At 47.7% G+C, this 24779-nt stretch overlaps 1 protein-coding gene across 1 annotated transcript; it reads left to right on the top strand.

The window, feature by feature from the left end:
• Window positions 1-56: 56 nt before the first annotated feature.
• Window positions 57-21495, top strand: LEPROTL1 (leptin receptor overlapping transcript like 1). Its single transcript, XM_088481437.1, has 4 exons — window positions 57-340; window positions 14307-14382; window positions 16033-16219; window positions 18302-21495. The coding sequence occupies exons 1-4, from the start codon at window positions 325-327 to the stop codon at window positions 18416-18418; spliced, it is 396 nt and encodes a 131-aa protein (XP_088337563.1). The 5' UTR covers window positions 57-324; the 3' UTR covers window positions 18419-21495.
• The last annotated feature ends 3284 nt before the right edge of the window (window positions 21496-24779 follow it).

The raw sequence follows: 24779 nt of genomic DNA on the forward strand, positions 1-24779 counted from the left end.
CATCGATGTCCTTTGTTAATAAAGTTATACAATTACAAATGCGGAAACAACTAGCCTCGGAGGCAGGGGGCTGATGACGTCAGTGTACTGAAACTGAAGGCGATCTAGCTGTAACCGGCAGGGGGAATGCGGCAGGTGATGATACCATCCGGCGGAAGTGGTGTCTCCGGTTCTGTCGGTAACGCTAGGACCCGGAGTTGCAGTGCTTTCTATAGCAGTGCGTATAGGTCATATATGAAGCGCCGGTAACATACCCTCTGCCAGCAGCTGCACAGTGACCGGGAGCTCTGCGTGTTCTTCTCTACGGACAGGCCCTGCTCCCCAATGGCTGACATCAAAGGTAATGATCCCCTGGTACACCTGGCTGTTGGCACACATGGGGCGGGGATGTCCGGGGGGGTTGCCGGCTGCCCTCCCTCCCTGTGTTCGCGTTGCAAAGTAACAAACCTGTGATGTGAGGGCTGGATCTCAGGTGCCTACAACTAGGTGTGGTATATTTTGTCTATACCTAGTATGTTGATATTAATCATGTTGACATGATTAGAATGTGATCAAAAGTTCCTGATGGCTCCGTGGTGACCCGCCTGGGTCGGCAGCTCCAGGGATGTCTTCTGGGTCTGTGGTGACACCTTGATGACTTCTGGCTCATCGTACAGCGCTCCCGGCAGTGAGTGTATCCCCAACCCTCTCTCTAGTGCCTAAATCCTAACCCGCCTGAACCAGGACATTAGACGGGGCTAGACACTTTTTGCATCTAAACCCCGTTTTTTTTTTTTTTGTGTAAAATACTAATGGGCGTCTGATCGGTGCAACAATTGAATTGCTCCTATAGACGCCTATTTGTCTGACGCCCAGCACTAACAATTGAATTCCCCTCATGGTATTCTATCTTAACGCTAATATTGGTAAGCTTAGCATACAATTTCTCTTAAAACCAGTACACATAAATTATATATGTCCTGTGGCTAATTAAAACTGGGTGAAATGCAGACTTGAAGTCAGCCAACCACAGAACCTGTGTAATTCATGAGTGTCCTGGTTTAAAGGAATATGTTTGGTATGCCTAAATATAGGTCAATTCACCTTTTCGTTCTATGTTATTGTATAACCTTATTAACCTCTCTGTGGTGAGTGTATTAGTGGCAGTCTGTGTATCAATGTGTTTGTAGGGGATCCAGTTAGGAATCCACCCGCCGATATCCCGACACTTAAATCCCGACATGGGACTAATGATAGGCATAGAAATCTCGACTCCTATCATTAATCCAACTACGGATCCTGGCATGCCGAACAAAGGTATGCCAGGTGTCTTAGCGTCTAGCCATGGGGGGGGGGGGAGGGTTAGGTTTAGGCACCCCCCGGGAGGGTTAGGGTAGGGGAAGGTTGGGGGCTAGGCTTAGGCACCACTAGTGGAGGGTGAGGGTCAGGTTTAGGGTGAGGGGGGGGGGGTTAGGCACTAGGGTGGGAGGTAAGGGTTAGGCAACCCTAGGGGAGAGTTAGGTACTTGCCTTCAGCTGTCCGGATTTCGACCCGCCGGGCTGGCGCTGTCGGCATTTGATCTGGCGGCGGAACCATATCGGCGGCATACCGATTCCGTTAGTAGTGCTCTGGTTTATCATTGTTACTTTGCTCTCAAAAGTTCAAACAAGGGCCTGTGCAACTGGGTGGTATTAATTTCCTTGTCTCCATAAATTGACAACTGGGCGATGGATATCACATACAGTAGATTATTGGGCACATCTTTGCAGGGCTGCATTTGTAAGACAGATGACCTATTGGGGATGGTTAAAAGCAAAACATGGTCTACTTTTTATGGTCCCATGTGTCCAGCTCCGGCGGATCATCAATCATCAGCGTCGGGTCCTGTGTCCAGCTCTTGCGGGTCCTTTGTCATCAGCGGCGGGTCCTTCGTGCCAGATCCTGTGTGTCCAGCTCCTGCAGGTCCTCCATCATCAGCGCCGTGTCCTGGGTGTCCAGCTTCGGCGTGGATGGCCTCCCTCTTCAAATTGTTTTACCTGCTACCAGTTGGCTCCATATTGAGATATGTTCAGAATAGTGTTGACTCTAGGTGCGGCGGCAGGCTGGGCGCTAGAGCGAGGGCATTTCTGCACGCGCCCCAAAAAAGGGGCGTGGTCATTGAAAAGGTGGGCAAGTCTTTATGATGCATCCCCTTTTTGTCACTTTTGTGGGCGTGCCCGGCAGTTACCGGCATGCGCCTGACATCCATTCACTGGCGGTGACCGCTGCTCTGCCATTTTCTTCACCTGCTGCCCGCGGGTGGAGGACAGAACCCGCAGGCTAGAGGGTAGGGTGCTTTCTGCCCATCAGAAATAGAGCGCGGTACCCCGCTGAAACAGCCTTAACGAGAACGCTATATAATATATATATGTATGTGTGTCTGTGGGTCTGGTAGCTGGCGGCACTCAGAGTATCATTTAAAGCAGAGAATAAATGAGCATATACACCGTGTGATTCCAGTTCCGCGGCGTGTACTGACGTCAATTATTTAGATTATGGTGAAAAATTGTGACGTTGAATCGTCATCATCAACATTTCGGAGGCGGAACCTCCGTCTTCAGGACAAGTCTGTGAGTGTCCAGAGGAAGGAGGTTCGCCTCTGAAACGTTGATGACGACGATTAAACTTAACAAGTTTCCACCTTGATCTAAGTCGGAGGGGGTAAGGGTAGATTGCAGCTAGGGCAGTACTGGGGTTAAATAAGGGGTTTAGGGGCAGGCAATACTGGTGGCAGTGCTGGGGGTGGTGGCCAAGATATCAGCTGGGACAGTACTGGGTGTAGGTAAGGGTGTAAGAGTAGATGGCAGTTGGGGCAGTGATTAACTCCTTTCTCCTGGTGGAAGCCCCCCACCTGGCCATTGTTGTTCGCCTCCAGCTCCTTCCTATCTGCATGTAGAAAGCTGGGATGGAGCACAGGCAGTGCTACTGCAACCGAGGAGGATCCGCCCGTGCCAGTGGATCGACTGGAATTGGTATGAAATACCGCCGGCCCCATGGCCGGCGGTTCGATTCCCGTCAGCGGCAGCCCGACAGGAGCAGAGTAAGTATTTACTAACCTAACCCTAACCCTCCTTAGGGGTGCCTAACCCTAACTTCCCCCCCAAGTGCCTAACCCTAACCACCCCCTTCCCCGCTGCCTAAACCTAAGTCCCCCGGGGGGGTGCCTAACTCTAAGTCCCCCCCGGGGGTGCCTAACCCTCCCTCCCCCTACCCTAACCCTCCCGGGGGGTGCCTAACCTTAAGTCCCCCCCCCCGCGGCTGTCCGCTCACGGTGCCCGGCATCCCTACGATCGGGATGCCGGTCTTCCGGCGTCGGGGAAATGCGGGCGTCTACATCTAGACGCCCGGCATTTCACCCTTGCCGGGAAATGACAGTCGGGAAGCCGGCTGCCGGTATTTAGGCAGTCGGCTTCCCGATTGCCTCCCGATCGACTAAGTAGGCTGGTGGGCAGAGAGGGAAGTTGGTGGTCTCCGGTCGGTGGCAGTTGGTTGAGACACTGGCGGCGGCAATTGGTTGAGGGACGCTGCTGGCAGCAATTGGTTGAGGGAGCGGGCCTGCAGGACGTGTGTGTGTGTGTGCGTGCGCACGCGCTATGTCAGCAGCAACCAATCACTGCCGGCAGCATCTTCCAAACCAATCGGTGGTGGCAGTCGATGGCCAAAGATCTGCAGTTTTAGTCACCATTTGGCCGAATGTGCTGGCGGATATCATAATGGGGAATCGTGGCTCAAGTGTATGGGCCCCTTTTCTTAGCTATGCTTTACCCACTGCACACTGATGTACTGGTATACAGCGCCCATCACTTCCAGGTAGCACATCAAGCAACAGTGTGGGAATAGAGCAGCCTCTACCACAACCCAGTCTATAACAAGCACCGAATGGAGTAGGGGGAATATTGCACCCTTGGCAATCCTCCATCCGTCTTACTATCCTCCTACACCTGTTCCTTTACAGAATCTGACTTGGAAACTCCTTCCCTTAGCTAATGCCCGGGTAGCTGGCAGAGAACTGTCTGCTACTAAAACCCATACATTGCACTGGGGGCGGGGGAGCGATTTCGTGTACTCAGCAATGCATCATGACTACATATATAGTAACGGCTCTCCTATTGGTCACAGCGGACAGCGCTCCCATTGGTCCGGCTGTTACATTGCAGGTAGCGCTGCCGGCAGCAACTAGTTGAGAGAGGGGGCCTGCTGGACGCGCTTTGTGTGTGTTATGTCTGCAGCAGCCAATCACTGCCGGCGGCACTGCTTGCGGTGATTGGCTGCTGCGGCCACAGAACACACAGAGCGACCTCAGGACTCGCTCTGTTTTAAAAACCGGGTCCCTAACTGCCTGTATCGTAAATACTGGCTATAGCGCATATTTTGCGATCACTGTGTATGTGTGTGTGTGTGTGTGTGTGTGTGTGTGTGTATATATATATATATATATATATATATTAGTGTATGTGTATTCAATATATTTATTCAAAACATGCAGAAGTAGGCAGGCACTCTCCGACTACTTCTGTGACATAACAAGTTGGACAGAAGTTGGCTGGTCTGATAAAAAAAAGTTGCCAAGTTGGATGAAAAGTTGGTTAGATGTGTGAGGAAGCGATTTAGTTGGACAGGCAAGTTGGGTGGTTGGTGAGTTGGTTGATTGGAGGAAAGTTGGTCTGATGTGTGGCCAGCTTGAGGGTGACTTGAAGACCACGTTTGGTAACCTCTACTTTCAACTGTTTTAAACTGTGTATTGTCACTAGCAGGGCTCGACAAATTTTTATAAAATCTAGGAGCCATCTTAAAAGTTTAAAAGCTGCTGCATCTTATGATGGATGTTTGCTATTATTACATCCAATTCAGGAGAAACCACACAAAAAATAACAATAGGAGGCCCTGCTCATATATATAGATAATTTATTAATAGTTCTCAACATTAATAAGACCCATATATATTCATCAACTGGTGTCCTTCCTATTAATTTACCAAATGGTCATATAATAGACATGCATGCACAAACAATTATCACAAAATAGATTTTAATATTATTTAAAACCAATACATTTAATATATATCGCTTAGCCACAATATCCACAATTGTGGCTAATGTGGCTTAGCGACATAAGATAAAATAATGGCCTCTCCAATTAATACTAATTGGAGAGTCCATTATTTTATCTTATGTAAATAAAAAAGTAACTTGCGAGCCCTGTCACCACTTCACTTTAAAATGGTAACATAATCTTAGCTTAACCAAGTGCTCTTCAATGCACACTGGTTATAGAGAACACTAATAATTAGAATCCAATGTATATTGGCCACTCAATTTTTACTTGGTCATAACCTCTGAAGACAGTGAATCACCTAGTATACTACTCAATTAGTAGTTGCTTATAATCCTTTGCTGCCACTAATGGCCTCTTCAATTAGTATTAATTAGACTGTGCAGTGGAACAATACAATTACTATCCAAAACAGGTGTGAATTATTTAAAATCAATTCCCCAGTCTGTACTGTGGAGACTCTGGCAGCAGGTTGAGAGGAGGCTGATCAAATATTGGCTTGATACACTCTATAAATCTGGACAGTGGATAATTATTATGGAGGATCACAGGAAAAAAACGTGAGATAAGCCATATTGGTAATTATGAAAAATAAGTATTAAGCATGCTTAGTAATACCCCTTTTACACCGGAGCTAAAACCCGGGTTTTTGAAGGGTTAACCCGGGCAGCTCCCTGGTGTAAAAGGGGAGAGAGTTGGATTGCCGGGTCGAGTGACCCGGCAGTCCAACCCAGGTAACTGGCAGGGTTTAACACGGATGTAGCCCGTGAAACCCTGCTGTGAGAACAGCGCACTCCGGGTCATGATGACCTGGAGAGCGCTGCTAGCCGGCCGATTGGTCCGGCTTCAGTGGCGCTTGGAGATGACGTCATCTCCAAGCGACCACTTTCAGTCCGCAAAAGCCGGGTCTATGCAGACCCGACTGCAGTGTGAGCGGCGCTGACTCGGAAATATCCCGAGTCAGCGCCGGCAAAATTCCGGGTCTGATCCGGTAGGAACTTTGTTCCAACTCCGGGTCAGACCCGGAATTTAGGTGGAAAAGGGGTATTACTAACATTGGATCCTACTAACTATATTGGATGTGACTGAGACTACTAATTAATACTAATTGGAGAGGCCATTATTGGCAGCAAAGTATTATAAGCAACTACTAATTGAGTAGTATACTAGGTGATACATTGTCTTCAGAGGTTTTGATTGCAGAAGGTTATGACCAATTAAAAATTGAGTAGCCAATATACATTGGATTCTAATTATTAATATCAAGGAATTGTGGCTAATGTGGCTTAGCGATATATATTAAATGTATTGGTTTTAAATAATATTAAAATTTATTTTGTGATTGTTTGTGCATGCATGTCTATTATATGACCATTTGGTAAATTAATAGGAAGGAAACCAGTTGATGAATATATATGGGTCTTATTAATGTTGAGAACTATTAATAAATTATCTATATATTTGAGCAGCGCCTCCTATTGTTATTTTTTGTCTAGTAATAAGCCCCCTGTAATATTGCCCCCAGTAGTAAGCCCCCCTGTAATATTGCCCCCAGTAGTAAGCCCCTTGAAATAATGCTCCCAGTAGTAAGCCCCCTGTATTAGTGCCCCCAGCAGTAAGCCCCTTGTAATAGTGCTCCCAGTAGTAAGCCCCCTCTAATAATGCCCCCTATAATAGTGCCCCAGTAGTAAGCCCCTTGAAACAATGCCCCCAGTAGTAAGCCCCCTCTAATAGTGCCCCCCAGTAGTAAGCCCCTTGTAATAGTGCCCCCAGTACTAAGCACCCTCTAATAGTGCCCCCAGTACTAAGCCCCCTCTTAAGTGTGCCCCACACACACACAACAATACTTACCTTAGGCCAGGATCCTGCGTCCGCTGCCGTCTGCCGCTCCTTGTTTACTATGGGAGACGTCATGACGTCTCTCCCAAAGTGCCCGTGGGGAAGCCCAACGCCGGAGCTCAGGAGTGAACTCTGGCTGCAGCTGCGGGGAGTCGGGTGCCCGTTGGTAAAATTTCAGCAGGCGCATGACAAATGGGGCTTCTCTGTGGTGGCAGGGGGTGTGGCGACTTGGAAATCCCGGTCGCCAGGACTAAAATCTTAGTCGCCATGGCGACCTGGTGCCCGGGATTTGTCGAGCCCTGCACTAGTGCCATTTGCCTTCTGTATAGTAGCAATCCTACCACAGCGCAGAAACATTTTACAGTCTCTTATGTTTGGATTATGAAGTACCTGGCTTCAGGTGTCAGTGGCTGACTGAAACTTGGAATTCCCTGTCCGAAGCTGAAAATTTATGAATTCTTGTTTAAAATTAGTTGTGCTATTTTATTGGGCTGCGCTGATGGTGGCATTTGAAAATACTGAACTTTGATTGCAATGTGAGAAATTTCAAATGAAATGAGATGGATCCCATTCCGTTTGTGTACGATGACGTCATCAGCCAGTGTCCAATGTCATTCCCTACCATCCAAGTGGGCATAGAGGGGGAATATAATCCTGTGGCTGGCGAAGCGAGCCACCATGCCCGCAGCGCGGAGAGCCACCGTGACCGTGGCGAGCGAAGCGAGGCCGCAAGGGGCCGAATTTCTTATTTCTACTTCAGGGTCCATAGGGTATCCACAGGATACCTTGGGGGTATAGGTGTGACGTCAGTCATCGGGCACCATAGAGTTAAGCTTTCAGCCTCCCAGGATGCACTAGGGTCCCCCTCCTATACCCCGCCCCCGAGCCAAGGCACCTCAGTTTAGTTTGGTGCCCGGCCGGAGTCGGGTGCACCTGTTGGAGTGGGGGCTAAGAAGAGCCCCTGAAGTTTTCCTGCATGCAGCTGTGGCTGCACATCTGGATGTACAGCATGGACAGTCAGTCCTGACTTCCATGCTGTCTTCCCTACACCCCTGCCGGTACTAGAACGCCGGTACCGATCCGGGGATGCTGATGAGCATCTGGGGTCACAGCTAGCGGTGACCCCAGATGTTCCGGACCATGGCCGGAATCAAGGGGGACAGCAAGGTAAGCAGCGGGGTCCCGCGGTGGGTCCCCGCTGTTACATGGTCCAAAGTCCCCAGGCAGGGGGCTCCCTGGGGACTGGCTGCAGCGTGGAGCCAGGTATATAACCTGCGCTTCCACTACCCCCCTGGGACAGCGGACCGCAGAAGAGCGGTAGCGCTGCGGCGTCCCGGGGGTTAAATGCATGCCAGGGGAGCGCGCCTTCCCTGTCTCACAGCCGGCACCTCCCCCGCTGCACACAGCCCTCTCTGCAACACGCCGACTGGCCCTGTGGCAGCGCTCCTCCCCCAGGCCAGCCTCCTCTCTGCTCCTCGGCGGCCATCTTCCTGAACGCATGGTGAACGCTGCTGGAAGCCTGGACGGAGGCATCGTGGTCTGGGTCCCCCCGCATACCTCTCCTCCGCTGTGGCAGGTCTGTGTATGCAGCGCTGTGTCCTACCAGACTCTGTGTCTGCGTAGTTGATTGATCAGCGCTGGTTAGTGCAGGAATTGATTTTCTTTGCATTGTATGTGACTGTTCTAGCGCTGCTGCCTGTATCTTCTATTCTGACTGTCAGCTTTATTACTGTCCCTGTTCTTTCTACTAAGCCCTTGCGGTGCGGTGCTGCAGGGTGGTCTCTCACCTCTTTAAAAAAACAATTGGTGAGAGAGGTCACATACTTTGTACCATCATGTCTGAAAGTGATTTTCCTCTCCGGCTACAGTGGACTACGTGTAAAGTACCTTTAGCGGAGGGGGAGGGTAGCGCGGAGGGCCTCTGCCGGCAGTGTTTGTCAATGGCGCGGCCTATTACGGTGACAGCACCGGTACAGGAGCCGCCCTGGGCTTGTTTCGCTCAGGCGCTTACAACCTTAGTGGGCCAGTTAGCTCCGCAGCCCGCGTTTACGCAGATGGGTTTGTCCCAGCAGTCAGTGGTGTCGTCACCCATGCAGGGTTTCCCAAGACAATTGGTGGTACCCCGCAGTCTCCCTATTTCCCCTCTCCCGGTTTCTCAGGAGCCGGCGTGGGTTAACTCCCTGACGAGTTCTGTACAGCACTTGTCGGATGTGTTGCACTGGGAGGCTGTGATGCGGCCACATAAACGGCCGGTGGCATCTGTCGACTCGTTATGAGGATGACGAAGGGACATCTGATGGGGAGATTCTGGATCCTTACGATCAGGAACCTCTCCATACTAAGGACGCTGACGCTAGGTCCAAGGTGTATATTCCTGGGCTTATTCGGGCAGTCCGCACAGCCTTGGTGATTGAGGACGAAGTTCCCCCAGCGGCTAAATCCCAGTATGCCTTTTTTAAGGATGTGAAGGGTGACGCCACAGTCTTTCCTTTTTCGTGTCAGTTGGTGGACCATTTAGAGGAGGCGTGGAAACAGCCTGGCAAGCGATACCAGCCACAGAGGCGCCTGGCGGTGGCTTATCCGTTCGCGGATAATTATTTTGCTAAGTGGGAATCCCCTCCACAGGTGGATTCTCATGTGACACGTCTTGTCCGTAGTGCCACATTGCCGATGCCATCCATGTCCTCCCTTAAGGATGCTACGGACCGCAAGGTGGAGATCTGCCTGAAGTCCGCTTATTCCCTTGCGGGGGGGGCAGCGCGGCCGGCTATGGCCATTTGCTGGGTTGCCAGAGCGATGGAGCGCTGGGCGGATTCATTGGAGGCGTCCTTTGATTCCGACTGTCCAGCCGATCAGGCGGCGTTGATTGGTAATCTCCGTGATTCGGCCACTTATATCAACGAGGCGGCCTTAGACATTAGTACCCTGGTGTCTCGAATTTCTACAGCAGCGGTGGCTGCTCGTCGCACCTTGTGGTTGCGATCCTGGAAGGTGGACGCTGATTCCAAAAAGGGTTTGGAGGCGTTGCCCTTGAACGGAGAAGTTCTCTTCGGTCCAGATCTGGACAAGATTGTGGCCACGTTGGCGGCAGCCAAATCGGCATGTCTCCCGTCGGCCGCTGTTCCTTCGGGTACAGGACCATCGTCCTTTCGGTCTTATAGGGCCCAGGGCAGGCCCAAACCACAGTCTTTTCCCCGACAGGCTGGTCCCAAGAAATCGGCCAAGCCCCGGAAGCAGGCATGGAGTACCAGACTTCCGGCCCCTAAGCCAGATGACAAGCCTGCGGCCTGACGGTCCGGGCCTCCCTTTGGGGGATCCCAAAGTGGGAGGCCGCCTGCTGCAGTTCGCCCAGTGTTGGTCGGTCACCACGACAGACACTTGGGTTCTCGTGGTGGTCTCCCACGGGTACGCCCTCTCTTTCTGGCACAGACCCCCGGCTCGATTTTTCACCACGGGTCTGCCATCAGACCGGAACAAGGCCACGGAGCTGCGGAAGGTCTTGCACACTATGCTCCAGGCTGAAGTTATAGTGCCTGTTCCATTCTCCCAGAGGGGCCAGGGTTTCTATTCCAATCTCTTTTTGGTGCAGAAACCCAATGGGTCGTATCGTCCGATTCTCAACCTCAAAGCTCTCAACAAGTCTTTTGCGGGTGCCGAAGTTTCGGATGGAGACCCTACGGTCCATCATTCTGGCGCTGGAACCTGGGGACTACATGGTGTCATTGGACATACAGGATGCTTACCTGCATGTCCCTATTCTTTTGCGCCATCAACAGTTCCTCAGGTTTGCAATCCGCAGCGACCACTTTCAGTTTCGGCGTTGCCTTTTGGCCTGGTGACAGCACCGCGTGTGTTCACCAAGGTGATGGCGGTCATGGCGGCTTCTCTGCGGCTGCAGGGAGTCCGCATGTTGTCGTACTTGGATGACCTTTTATTAGTGGCAGGATCTCCGGAGCTCCTTCTGCGCCACTTGGACCTGACCATTGCGCTACTGCAACGGCAGGGCTGGTTAATAAACTGGCAGAAGTCCACTCTAATCCCGTCTCGGCGGATTCTGCACCTCGGAGCCTTATTGGACTCGGGACAGCAAAGGATCTTTGTGACGGGGGAAAAGATCTCTGCTTTACAGTCGAGGGTGCGCAGTTGTCTGCACAGCCGCCGGGTGTCTCTACACTCGGCGATGAGGCTACTGGGCTCCATGGTGTCGGTGTTCGACATGGTGGAATATACCCAGTTTCACTCCAGACCTCTGCAGCACCTGATCCTGTCCAAGTGGAACGGGCTGCCTCAGTCTCTAAAGTCCCAGACGATGGTGCTCACCCCGGAGGTTCGCCTGTCCCTTGCCTGGTGGTTACAGACGACCCATCTCAGCAAGGGACGTCCGTTCTGGGTACCAAATTGGGTCCTGTTGACAACGGACGCCAGTCTTTGGGGCTGGGGAGCAGTTTCGGGTCCACACTTGTTCCAGGGCAGGTGGACTCCGACAGAAGCGGAGCTTCCAATAAATATCTTGGAACTCCGTGCGGTCTTCAATGCCCAAAGCAGGCACATCGGGTTCTCCAGGGTCGCCCAGTGCAGGTCCAGTCGGACAACGCTGCCACCGTGGCCTACATAAACCGGCAAGGAGGAACCCGAAGTCGGGCGGCTCTCGTAGAGGTGTCTCGGATCCTGGTATGGGCGGAGCGCAATCTTCCGGCCATATCAGCTGTCTTCATCCCGGGAGTGCTAAATTGGGAGGCAGACTTTCTAAGTCGCCAGGACGTTCATCCGTGGGAATGGTCCCTGCACCCGGACGTTTTTCAACTACTGGTGGACAAGTGGGGTCTTCCAGAGATCGACCTCATGGCGTCCCGGCACAACAACAAGTTACCGGTGTACGGGTCTCGCACAAGAGACGAAGAGGCGTCTCTGGTGGATGCTCTGTCCGTCCGGTAGACGTTCCGGTTCGCTTACCTGTTTCCTCCGGTTTCCCTTCTTCCACGGGTAATCCGGAAATTCAAACAGGAAGGAGGGACGCTCCTGTTGATAGCTCCCGCGTGGCCCAGACGGCACTGGTTCTCAGACCTTCAGGGTCTGTCCGTGGACAGTCCTCTGCGGTTGCCGCTACCACCGGACCTTCTGTCGCAGGGTCCTTGTCTTCACCCGGACCTAACTCTGTGGTGCGTACCATGTTGCGAGCTCGGAAACAGTCTTCCGCGAGGATATACCATCGCGTGTGGCATACGTTCTTCCAGTGGTGTCGACCGAGAGGTTATGCACCGCGGGAGTTTCGTCTGTCTCGGATACTCTCCTTCCTACAAGCGGGACTAGACCATGGGCTTCGCATTGCTTCTTTGAAGGTACAGGTTTCGGCCCTGTCTGTCTGGTTTCACCGTAGGATTGCTACAATCCCCGATGTGCGCACCTTTATGCAAGGTGTTCTACGCATTCAGCCGCCCTTTGTTCCACCTGTGGTCCTGAGGGCTCTCCAGGGACCGCCGTTTGAACCACTGGGCTCAGTGGATCTTAAATGGCTAACAGCTAAGACTGTTTTCCTTCTGGCCATTGCTTCGGCCAGACGTGTTTCTGATTTAGGGGCTCTTTCTTGTAGACCCCCTTTCTTGATTTTTCATGGGAACAGGGCAGTGCTCCGCACTCGGCCTGAATTTCTTCCCAAAGTTGGTTCCCAGTTTCATGTTAACGAGGAAATAGTTGTTCCGGCCTTTAACTCACTTGGCCTTTCAGTGAGTGAGGCCACTTTGGATGTTGTGCGGGCCTTAAGGACTTATGTTGACCGCACTTCTTCGTTTAGGAAGTCGGATGCCTTGTTTGTCCTCCTATGGCTTCCGTAAAAAGGGTTGGCCTGCTTCAAAGCAAACTTTAGCAGCCTGGATCCGTATGGCTATTTCTGAAGCTTATCTTCATGACGGTCTGCCGGTTCCTCCTTCTTTGAAGGCTCATTCCACTAGGTCTGTGGGTCCTTCGTGGGCAGCTCAACGTGGTGCCTCTGCAGTCCAGATCTGCAAGGCTGCTACGTGGTCCTCTGTCCATACCTTCATGAGGTATTACAGGTTTGACACCTTCGCCTTTCAGGATGCTTCCTTCGGGCGGCGGATTCTCCTTTCAGCACAGGAGCGTCCCCACCCTTAAAGGATACTGCTTTGGGACATCCCCAAGGTATCCTGTGGATACCCTATGGACCCTGAAGTAGAAAATATGAGATATGGTAAGAACTTACCTTTGTTATCTCTATTTCTACGAAGTCCATAGGGTTCCACAGGACTCCCGCCCTGTCGCACCTGTGCTGCAGATGGGCTTTGTTCTGGTCACCGGTTTTTCCGTCTCCCTCTGGTGAGAGTGTGATTCTTGTGTGTATCCAGATCTTCTTTCTCTCTCTTCCTTCTCCTCCTCCAGCCTATGGCTTGGTAACTAACTGAGTTGCCTTGGGGCGGGGTATAGGAGGGGGACCCTAGTGCATCCTGGGAGGCTGAAAGCTTAACTCTATAGTGCCCGATGACTGACGTCACACCTATACCCCAAGGTATCCTGTGGAACCCTATGGACTTCGTAGAAATAGAGATAACAAAGGTAAGTTCTTACCATATCTCATATTTTTCCTGGAAAGTGTGGGCAGAAACATTCACTTCCGCCCTCACTCACGTCACTTCCAGGGACAGCTACTGAAGGGGTTTTATACTCTTCCAATTTCAAATGCCCACAGGGATTAGGGCAGTCAGATGACCGTCTGCTGACTAGTTACCAGACTGAGTTGCTGTGTTTTATGCATTTTCTTCAGTTCTGGGAGCACTGAACAAAACTGTCTTAATGCCATTAGTTTTATTTTGGTGCAATAACTTCATGCGAAAATCTGCAGGAGCCTTAATTCAGAATACATTAAGATATGGGAGGCAATGGACTGGAGAATTGTTGTAAGATGTTTTGCATAGGTTTGCTGGTTTTTATTGGCTTTTATTCAAATAATTTCAATATTGTAATCCAATTTTGCCACCAGTACCTTTTACATTTTCTGTTTACGGAATTGTTCTAAATAGTTCATAACTACATATCAAATGAGACTATGTAGCTCTCACTGACTTAAGGGTGTTTAAAGGAATAAGTAAATTGTCACATGATCTATATCATCATCTTATTCTTTCCTTGTCTTACAATCAGTGTTAATCTTGCTGTATTATGGGTTTGTCTGTAAACAATGCATTTCTTATGAAAAGAGAAATCCCTGAATTATTCACCTACTTGCTTGCGGTTAGAAGATATTCTTGTCAGTTACTTAATTGATTTGATCATGTGCATCAAATATATGTTGTCATAAGCTGCAGAGAAAATTAATTCTGTCTGCGTTTGTGGATTTGATTCCCACTTAGTGAGTTTGCGTGTTAATTCTGTCATTCATTTTTTAGCTTTAATCAGCCTTTCATTTGGAGGGGCAATCGGACTGATGTTCCTGATGCTGGGATGTGCTCTGCCACTATATAAGTAAGTTTTGTGTTCAGTGGGGGAGATGGTAGATATACATTTCTAGTGATACATAATGTAAACACAAGGTGCTATATCACAATTCATGAGTTTAAAGGTGGGTACACACTATACAGATATATCTGCAGATGATGGTGGTTCGTACATGCTGAACAACCATCATCTGTGCCCGCTCGCAGGTCCGTGAACTGCCACGTTCACCGACATATCGCGGGTACACACTGCCCGACAGACAGCAGATGCAGTGGCCGATCAATTGATCGGCCAATATATCTGGCAGTGTGTACCCAGCTTAATAGAGATGTACTGTATTTATCTTAAATGTGTAGTGTAAACACTTGCTGTGCTGGCTATAAACTGCACATTATCTTTTTCACACAATCACAAACCATTAGATATGTTGTGTTTGATAAGTGTCTAAAAGGTCTCTGAGACAGGAGTATTCCTACTCAAGGTAAATATTTAATATATGTAGGTGGTTGTTTTTTTTTTTGTTTGTTTTTTAATCATTGTGTTGTGTTTTTTTTATACTATAAGCGCAGTACAAAGATAATAGAACCAAGTGCATACAAAAGTACAGCACATACAAGACCATTTATATACATAACATTAAAACCACTGACAGATGAAATGAATAATATTGATTATCTTGTTACAATGGCACCTATCAAGGGATGGGATATATCAGGCAGCTAATGAATAGTTAGTTGATGTGTTGGAAGCAGGAAAAATGAACAAGCGTAAGGATCTGAGCGACTTTGACAAGAGCCACATTGTGATGGCTAGACGGCTGGGTCAGAGCATCTCCAAAATGGCAGGTCATGTGGGGTGTTCCCGGTATGCGGTGGTTTGTACCTACCAAAGTGATCCAAGGAAGGACAACTGGTGAACCGGCGACAGGGTTATGGGCGTCCAAGGCTCATTGATGCGTGTGGAGGGAAGGCTAGCCCATTTGGTCCAATCCCACATAAGAGCTACTGTAGCACAAATTGGTGAAAAATGTGATGCTGGCTATGATAGAAAGGTGTCAGAATACACAGTGCATCGAGCTTGCTGCTCAGCCGCAGACAGTCAGTGTGTCCATGCTTGTCTGTCCACTGCCGATAGCACCTACAAATGGGCATGTGAGCATCAGAACTGGACCATGGAGCAATGGAAGAAGGTGGCCTGGTCTGATGAATCACGTTTTCTTTTACATAATGTGGACGGCCAGGTGCATGTGCATCATTTACCTGAGCAATGGCACCAGGATGCACTCTGAGAAGAAGTCATGATTGACAGTGTGGGTCGAGATCTGCTCCTGTCAGTTTACAGGCTGTCTTTGATAAATGACAGGAGCTAATTGGTTGGTACTTTATCACACTCCACTTTATCTCTCTCCAAGGCTTGGTGCATCTCCCCGTAGGTTAGAGATGTATTTGGTGAGGACTTTATAGGTAAGTATGAAGAGCTTGACTGGACTCTCTAGGGATAGTAGAGGCATTGTATGGTCTGGCAAAGAGGGGAGGCAGATACAGAATGATACTTTCCATAATAAGTTAGTTTTCCATCTCACAGGGTAATTATGACGGATTATTTTTTTGTTGTTGTCAAAACGTGGTTTGTTCCATAGGTCTCAAGTAATGTTTTTTTTTCCATCCATTTGCTTAGCGTGTACTGGCCGCTGTTTGTGCTGTTTTTCTACATATTGGCACCTATTCCATACTGCATAGCAAAGCGAGCCGTAGATGAGACTGACGCTGCAAGTAATGCATGCAAGGAACTGGCAATATTTCTCACAACCGGTGTAGTTGTCTCTGCATTTGGACTGCCCATTGTGCTTGCCCGAGCGACTCAGGTGGGTCAAACATGTTGCTTTGAATGTAAAATATGTGGTTTGGGTTTTTCTTTCTTTTTTTGCATCTGTATTCAATATATGCAGGAACAATATGTTACAGGCAAAACAGAAACCGTGTGTCATTGAATAATAGTTGCTATCCAATAGAAACTGAATAATATTAGAATCACAAAATTGCTATCAATAAACACCTGGTTTGCATGTGGGGTATAGTTGTTTGCATACAATAATTTGGCTAGTTCTAGCATTATCCCAGAACTGCAAAACTGTTATCTTTGAATCTCTCCTCTTGTTTCAGCTTAAGCAGATGGGCAGCTTCATCTAGAAATAGTTTGCAACTGTTTTACAATTGGGACTTTACTTTTAACTTAAGTAATGTTTAATTATAATGAGTCATTTCTAAAAAACGGTCTGCTGTTGAAATAGAAATGGTGCACTGTGTGGAGCTTTATGTTAAATATGACGTTAAGTCACCCACAGATATACAGTCAGGTACAGAGTGTAGTCCCAGCTCTTACTGTGGTCCGTTCTCCAGATTCTGGTTTAAACTAGATCAAATTCTATCACTACGGAAGCAGATATCTTATTTGCTTCTAGTCATTCTGTATATTCATCTAATGCAGCGGTGTTCAACATGCGGCCCTCCAGTTGTTGTGGAACTACACATCCCAGCATGACCTGCCACAGCTTGGACACCCCCTGATCTAATGTCTTGTTAGATTTTTGTTAGAAGGTCCAGCAGCATCTTTTGATCTAATTATTGTGCGTTCCTCAAAGCAAACGTGATAAGAACAAACTCTCACATGTTCCTCAAAAGGGGCTTTATTTACCAGGCAGCTTCCCAGCGGGTTGCAGGTGAAAATTGGAATACTACACCCAATAGTCACTACATAGCCCGGCATGCTATACACTGACTGCAGGTGCCATTTTACATTTTCACCTATAACCCGCTGGGAAGCAGCAGCTTACAAAATCTGCTGCCTTGTAAATATAGCCCAAGGTCTCTTCTCTTCTACCCTAAGGTTAAACTGGGACATAATTTGCCCTTCAAGTTCTATTTTTCTTTTAAAAAACAAAAACCTACTATGGTCAGACCAGGTGAGACTTGCAGATTTTGTCCTGTAGAATTTGTGGTGTTCATTATTTCGAGCTTCATCAATATACCTTTGTGGTTTATTCTTATAAACTACATAGCTGTACAGTAAGGAAGTTGTATGGAAATATTTGCTTTGGGTTTCACAAATTTTGCCTACCTTCTTTGGTTGAAATGATCTCTTAAGGTGCGTATCCACTTGCCGAAATAAATGGATGATTGAACGATTACGACATCGTTATCATTCATTAATCAGGCAGTAATAGTGCGAAAAATGTTGGCAGCGATGCGCGCTCCCGCTGGTTGTCAGCATCGCTCATCACCCGTACATGATGGTCAACCAGGTTGAGTATGTTCGGGGATGAGGGAGGGTGCCTGCACTGAACGACATATCATTCATTGTGGGCACATTGTCCACTGCACAGTAAAATTAACGATATCGTATTCGTTCAGTCCTTCATTGTCGGCTAATTGATACCCACCTTAGCTCTGGATTATTAACGTTTTCTTGTCAATATGTACTTGTATCATGTAATTATTATGATGCGTACACGGAGCGTTCAGCCAGCGATAACGATATTGCTCGCTGATCGTCCTGCACCCTCCCTGATGTGGGTGCTGGATGATCGATATCGATCATCCGGCACACCACCAACTCAGCAACGACTAGGCTCCCTATAGTAACCTGCTTGATATCGAGCAGGTTGGCCAGCATGCACAGCCGATCGACGATATCGCTATCATCCATACGTGCCCACGCATCGCTGGTTGACGGTAGGATGAAAGGGACAAAAAATTAGCGATAACTATACGAATATCGTTCAAATCGTGCATTTAAATCGCTACGTGTGTACGCACCATTGCACTGCCATGCTAATTTGTTCTCTTGTGTATTCCTGACTGAACAGTTCTGTGGAATCTGTGACACCTCATAGATTGAAGATGTGTATCAATAAAAACGTTTTTTTTTTAATTTATTATGTTCACAGATTCCTTGGGGTTCATGCGCTCTGGTTCTCACTGGAAACACAGTCATCTTTTCTACTATTTTAGGCTTCTTTCTAGTATTTGGAAACAATGATGACTTCAGTTGGCAGCAATGGTGAGGTGCAATGCTAACTGCTCCCTGCAGGCAGCCATGACTGACTCCATGAACCAGCCAGCCAGTAGAAAAGACAGAGCACAGATAAAAGTGTAGCTTCACTCTGGAAATTAGCATGTGGAGTGTTGCCACATTGTTGTATTCATGCTTTTGCTATGGACGAGCAGAATGGCTCGCCAGAAAATTGCTTTAACCAAGAAAAAATGACTACTTCCTAGATGTGATTGAGATATTTCTGTATTGTTTATCAAGAAGTTATATTTCTTGTTAGATTTTTTTTGTTTTAATTATTCCATTTTTACGTTGTTTTTTTTTTTTCCCCTCTTTTTAATGATGGAAACTTTTTTTTTTTTTTTTTTTAATTCATTTCTTGGGGGGAATTCAGTTGTTTTATCATGGCCGCAGCTCCTGTCTACAGTGACGGGAGCTATTCAATTGTTTGTGCCAATGGGTGCGAGTGCCGCAGGGGGCCTCCACTATCGTGCATGTTGCGCCCAAAATGAAGGGGATTAGCTAGCTTAATCGGCTAATCCTCTCTAAAGAGGGCGTTAAGGTACCCAAAAGACCTACTTTGGCCGGATTTCTGCTCACATCTCAGGGCTGCGAGCAGAAATTCGTGATAATTAATGGACACTCGCGCCCAGAAGCACAAACGATAAATAGCTCCAATCACTGTAGACGGTGGCTGTGGCTGCGATAAAATATATTAAATCCCCCCCCCCCCCATCCTTTGCATGAAATTAAGTCTTGAATCAAATGAGAAATGCTACAAGAAATGCACTTTTTATTTCAGTTGGCTAAATGTAGACATTTCTTATATTTTTTTTTTTTTTAGTTCGTTTGTGTTTTATACATTTTCACAACTATCCATATGACTGAATAACATGTATTTATTTGTCTTTCTATGTTTAACTGAAATGCCCCTTCTGTTTGTTGACAACCTAGAATGAATTAGTTGCATTTGCATATTATGTAAAAAGAAGGCGATATGCCAGCACTGACAGGCTGTGTGCTCCCAACACATGTAACAAACATTAAGTGCATCTTGGTTATACTGCTGTTAGGTTTCACCACAATATCAAGGATTTTCCTAAGAAGAATGAACAGTTGTAAGAAGAACGGCTGTATAAAATAAATATTCTGTAACCTACTCAACTGACATGTACATTCTATAACTTTTAGTTTTGCCAACTAATGGCATGTTCTATGTTTGCATTGTTAGTCTGTTTCATCGACATCTATATTGTGTTTCTATTTATGCAGTGAAACTGTAGCCAATGAACCCTAGCACAAAGAGATTGCATATTTATCATAAGGGGTGATGGGCAAACCGTTTGCAACCAAAACTTCGGTAGGGCAGAGGCACCTCAAGAATTAAATATATTTTATATACAACTAAACCTGATTTTATTATTTGTCATCTTGGTTTTATGTTGTGACATTACAGGGGGCTTATGTACACATTGACTACTTAGGTGACCGTAGATGTTTTTTCTTCTTAGTACGTACAAAAACATGTAAGTAAGCACTCTGTTGTTTAATAGCACACCACCTGCTACTTAAAAAATTGCTCAGATCTACATTAAACAGCAAAAGTAAATGGTGATTTGTACAGTTTTGGCACTAGTGGGCAATCCTATAGTACTGCTGTACTTTCTGTGTAGCCTGGGACCATCTAGCCCCCCCCCCCCCCCCCCCTTAAGGTGGGTACACACTAGAACCATATCTGGCTGATTTGTTGCTTCTGGTCAAATAGGACGTATTGTTAAGTGTGTGCCTAATTTGCGCACTCCCGTTGTCGCTTGTGATATCTTCTGGTTGGATATGCTGCACAGTCAATCAGAAGATAATATATACGATGCCATGCTGCCAAATACAGAATGGCATCCTGCATTGCGCCATCGATCCATGCATTGTGCAAGTATGTATTCACTTGCCGATGCAGGGTCCCGTCGCCCATCGGTTAAGCCGTCTTCATATTAATGTGTAGCTGACATGAGGGGACCACATTGTTCTGCCGCAGCGGGAGTTTGCTACTGCCAAAAAAGGGCCTTCACCAAGGAAGACTGTGACATCCCCTCACTAAATGACTTTGCATTACTCCTCAATTTATGAAGGCACACTCTCTGTGATCATGTCTGCGTATTATACTACTGAACGGCAGCAATTTCTTTCTAGTACTCCAGTAATGTGTTTTCGGATAATACATTTCAACCCTGTATTTAATATATGTATTTGTTTTGTAGTTTAAACACTGAGGTTTTGGGTGAAATCCTACTTTGCACAGCACTTCCTTGTAACCCATTTTTCATGCTGAAAGATTCAATGTTACAAGATGGGTTGGGTATGGGATGCCGGCATCATGACTGGGTCCCCCCCCCTGCAGCCTAACCCTCCCCCTAGTGCCTGACCCTAATCCTAATACTTACCGTCGAGTAGCTAGGGCCGGGATTCTGAGCACGGCATCCCGACCCCCGGGATGTCAACTACATCCCTACAAGATGGGGCTATTGCTCAGGGCTCTGCCGAATGTGTCGGCTCTCATGAAGTGTAATTGCAACTTGCGATAGAGCCAAGAAATGTAATCGCACAAGTTGTTTGTAGGTTGCAATTGTAAACTGGCTTTGCATATTTTTGTTCTTGTCACTATAATTTGCAAGATCTATAATTTTGATTTATTACGCAATGCGTCAACTTCTAGATCTTTTTGTATTCCTAAGGCCTCTGACATAGAAAGTATTGTGCATATTTGATGAAAAGTAGCTTGTGTAGACAAATGCTACAATTGGATTAGATCATTTTGTGACAAAACGATAATCTTTATGTAGATTAATAACAATTATAGTTGTTTCTGATTTGTTTTGTGATAGTGGTTTTAATAAGTTAAGGTTATTGACCCAGTTGAGGACAGGCCATCTGTTATAGTTTTTTGTTGAAGCTGTGTATAAAGGTTGGTCATAAAATCTGTGTATATTTCCTGTACTTTGTCAGAAATTGTTGATTTATTATGCACTGACTTATGCGAATTCTTCTCTGCAAAAAATATTTGTGGTAAAAAAAATAAAGATTTTAATTATCTGGTTTGACCGTGGTTTCTTTAAAGTCCATTCTACATGTCAGCACTCATTGAGTTAAATTGTTAATTTATATTAGGTACAGCAATAGTATTAATGTGTTTCAAAATGATCATGATAGTGGAATGATAATTTGGTGCATCTTTTAATTTAACCTATAGTATATGTTAGTATTTTGGTATTTAAAATGTATTAACTTTTGGCTTGGAGATGCAAGAGGAAAGAGTTAAAAAAAAAAATTTTGTCTCCTTTTTTCAATATTATTTTTCTTCGACACATTAACTCTGCTCACACCGCCACCAGTGGTGCAGGGAAAAGCCCTGGGCCTGTCGATCCTCTGGCGGGTGGACCCCAGAGCTGTGTGCCAGAATGAGCATCGGTGCCTCCCTCCCTAACCCCACCCCCAATTTTTTAAATAGGGACAGAAGTTAGTGCACCTGAAAAAGAGCCATGGCCTCATGGGGAAGAGATAGGGGAGGCCAGAAGATGCTGGGGATAAAAGAAGAGAAAGCTGCAAGTTAGAATGATAATAAACAGGAACATTGACAGGTCCAAACAGCGCACCCTGGCCTGCGGTGCCATGTGCCAGGGCACTGGTCGCACTACTCTAGTTACGACACTGATGGACCCCATTTTATTTTTGGGGTTGACACTTTCTGAGGTTTATCAGCCCTGTGCAGACTAGTTTGGGCAGGTTAAGGCTTTGGCAGGAGGACCCCTTGTGAGTACCCACTTCTATGGCATTACCACCCGAATCGTTCAGTCTGGTGCTGGTTATAGGAGAAAAAGGGTCAATCCCATACCGTTTTTTCTACTTCAGGGTCCATAGGGGGTCCACAGGGTTGACCTTGGGAGGTATAGGTTGGGAACCAAATCCGGGCACCACGCAGTTAAAGCTTTTAGCTCCCAGGATGCACTTGGGTCCACTCTCCCTATAACCCCACCCCCAAGCCAGAGGCACCTCAGTTTAAGTTGGTGCCCGGCCGGAGTCGGGTCACCGTTTAGTGCAGTGGGGAGCTGATTAGCAGCCCCTAAGCTTTATTTTTTCTAAAGGACAAAGTTTTTTTTATTTTTACTTTGGATTCTTCAGAGCGGCAGCGTCACAGTCCATAGGACGTCTAAGCTGCCGCTCCGTCACCCCGCTGGCGCTGAGACGCCAGTACAGATCTGGGGATCTCAGCGGGACCCCAGAGTCTGTACTAGCCGGACTGTGCGGGCGCCCAGGACTGCTGCCGGATCCACGGGGAGCAGGTAAGGCGCGGGTCACCGCTTGCGGTGATCCGCGCATTTGAAATGCAGTCCTGTGCCTCCGGTCTCTGGGGACAGACCGGAGGCGCCGGCAGTGGCGGCGGGCCCCCCATACCCCGTGTGTCCACTAGACCACCAGGGACTTAGTGTTCGGTGCAGGGAGCCGGCGTCCCGGGGGTTAATAGCCGGCCAGGGGAGGCAGCCTTCCCTGTTACAGCGGCTCCTCCCCTCAGCTCAGCGCGCCTTTCAGTATCTATAGTCTGGCGTCGCTGAGCTGCTTCCTCCGCGGGCCACGCTTCTGAGGTCTCCAGCGGCCATTTTCTTGTGGTGCAGCAGAAATCTCTGGAGATGGCAGTGAGTCCAGTCACCGTGCGTACCTCACCATCAGGTCAGTGTACACAGCGTTGTAGCCTTCCCAGACACTGAATCTGGGTAAGTTGCATGCAGTGTAATAGTGCAGTATATTATATGACATGTTTATGTATATATGTGTATATCTGCATTGTATGTGACTTATGCTAGTGCTGACTGTCTGTACTTTATTCTCTCACCTGTCAGTGTATATCTATCCCTTTTCCTTATCTGCCCTAATACAGCTGTACTTGGGGTGGTTCTGAGACCTCACATTTATATACTTGTTAATATTTGTGAGGTTTGTCACATACGGTTGCGTGCTGCACGTTGCCATATTTTGAGTGGCACTGTGTGTTGCATACGCTGAAAATGGGTCCCTGCAGCTAATTTTTAGTATCAGTCAGGACCAGTATAGCGCTGCTTGATCGCAAGGCTTGGTCAGATATGTCTGACCAGGAGATAGAGCGTTATACTGCACCCATTTTTACTATCCTGCAAGCCATGTGCTGCAGGTGTTAGTGCGGAGGATTTAACTCTTAAAGGGTTCTGTATGTGGCGTCATCGGGTGCCGGCCCCTTTCACGACCCCCTTGGGCGGTTTGTTTTCTCGGGATCCTCTTAATTGCGGATCGCCGGGCGGGCCCCATTGTTGTACCTCACTTGGGGTTACTTCACCATACTGCCCTTTTTCATCTCAGGGTATCTCGCAGTTTCTTGCACTCTTCCCCTGTGACACAGACTATCGCTCCCTGCAGGGGTTTTTCGAGTATATGAATTCTCCCTGGTGTCACAATAGTCTGTCATGCCCCTTGCAACGGATTACCCCAGCAGCCACCCTGGGTGGATGTCGTTTTTCTACGAAACGCAAATTGGCGTGGTTGACGCCCTGTGGTTACTTCCCAGTTGGCTTTGCCGTGAACTGGATACTGTTTTGGGCTCTTTCCCTCTTACACGGGGGGAAGCCTATTTCAAGTATTATTATCCCTGCTTTAGGGCTGGTGGCAGGTCCATTCTGGTTACAGTGAATGTTGACCTGCACCTGTATCATACATCCTCAGTATTACGTGCCTTCTGGTTCCCTGTTGCTGACTAGCGGGGGGATCACATGGCGGGACTCTGGCTGTTGCCAGTTATGAGGTATTACAACAGTGTTTGGCCTCCTGTCCCAAATTCCCTGAGGGTCATCACGAGCCCCTCCTGGGGTGGATGGGCGTGTTACTCGTCGGATTACAGACGTTACTACGCATCCCATTCCTGCGTGGTCGGATTCTTCTGATCCGTAGGTGGTAACTCTGCCTGAAATCAGTATACTCTCTTTCAGGGGTTGTTACCCATCCTACCATGGCTATAGCATGGTTGATTAATACTATTGCATACTGAGCTGATGCATTTGTAATGTTTTTTCCCCTCCAACACGTCTGGGGTTCAAATGTATTTGGTCGCTCACGTAATATATGCAGTTGTCATAGGTGGACATGCCTATATTGGATACCAGTCTCCTAACTTTCAGAGTTCCGGCTGCGACGGTATCCTCCGTAATACCCTATGGCTGCGCTCTGGGAATGCAGAGGTGCAGATACCATCTATAGGGTAGATCTTGTTGGGTCCTGACTTTGACAGTGGCAGTACAAATTTCCCGCCTTCAGCTATGCCCACTACAGGGTCTCATACTAAGTCTATTAAGTCTTTT

Source organism: Taudactylus pleione, unplaced genomic scaffold (genome assembly GCF_031769625.1).
Source record: "Taudactylus pleione unplaced genomic scaffold, aTauple2 ptg000273l, whole genome shotgun sequence".
NCBI classification, from domain to species: Eukaryota; Metazoa; Chordata; class Amphibia; order Anura; family Myobatrachidae; genus Taudactylus; species Taudactylus pleione.

Coding starts and splice junctions, on each gene's coding strand:
- LEPROTL1 (XM_088481437.1), top strand. Junction 14,383..16,032: donor TGTGCTCTGCCACTATATAA/GTAAGTTTTGTG, acceptor CCATTTGCTTAG/CGTGTACTGGCCGCTGTTTG. Junction 16,220..18,301: donor TGCTTGCCCGAGCGACTCAG/GTGGGTCAAACA, acceptor TTATGTTCACAG/ATTCCTTGGGGTTCATGCGC.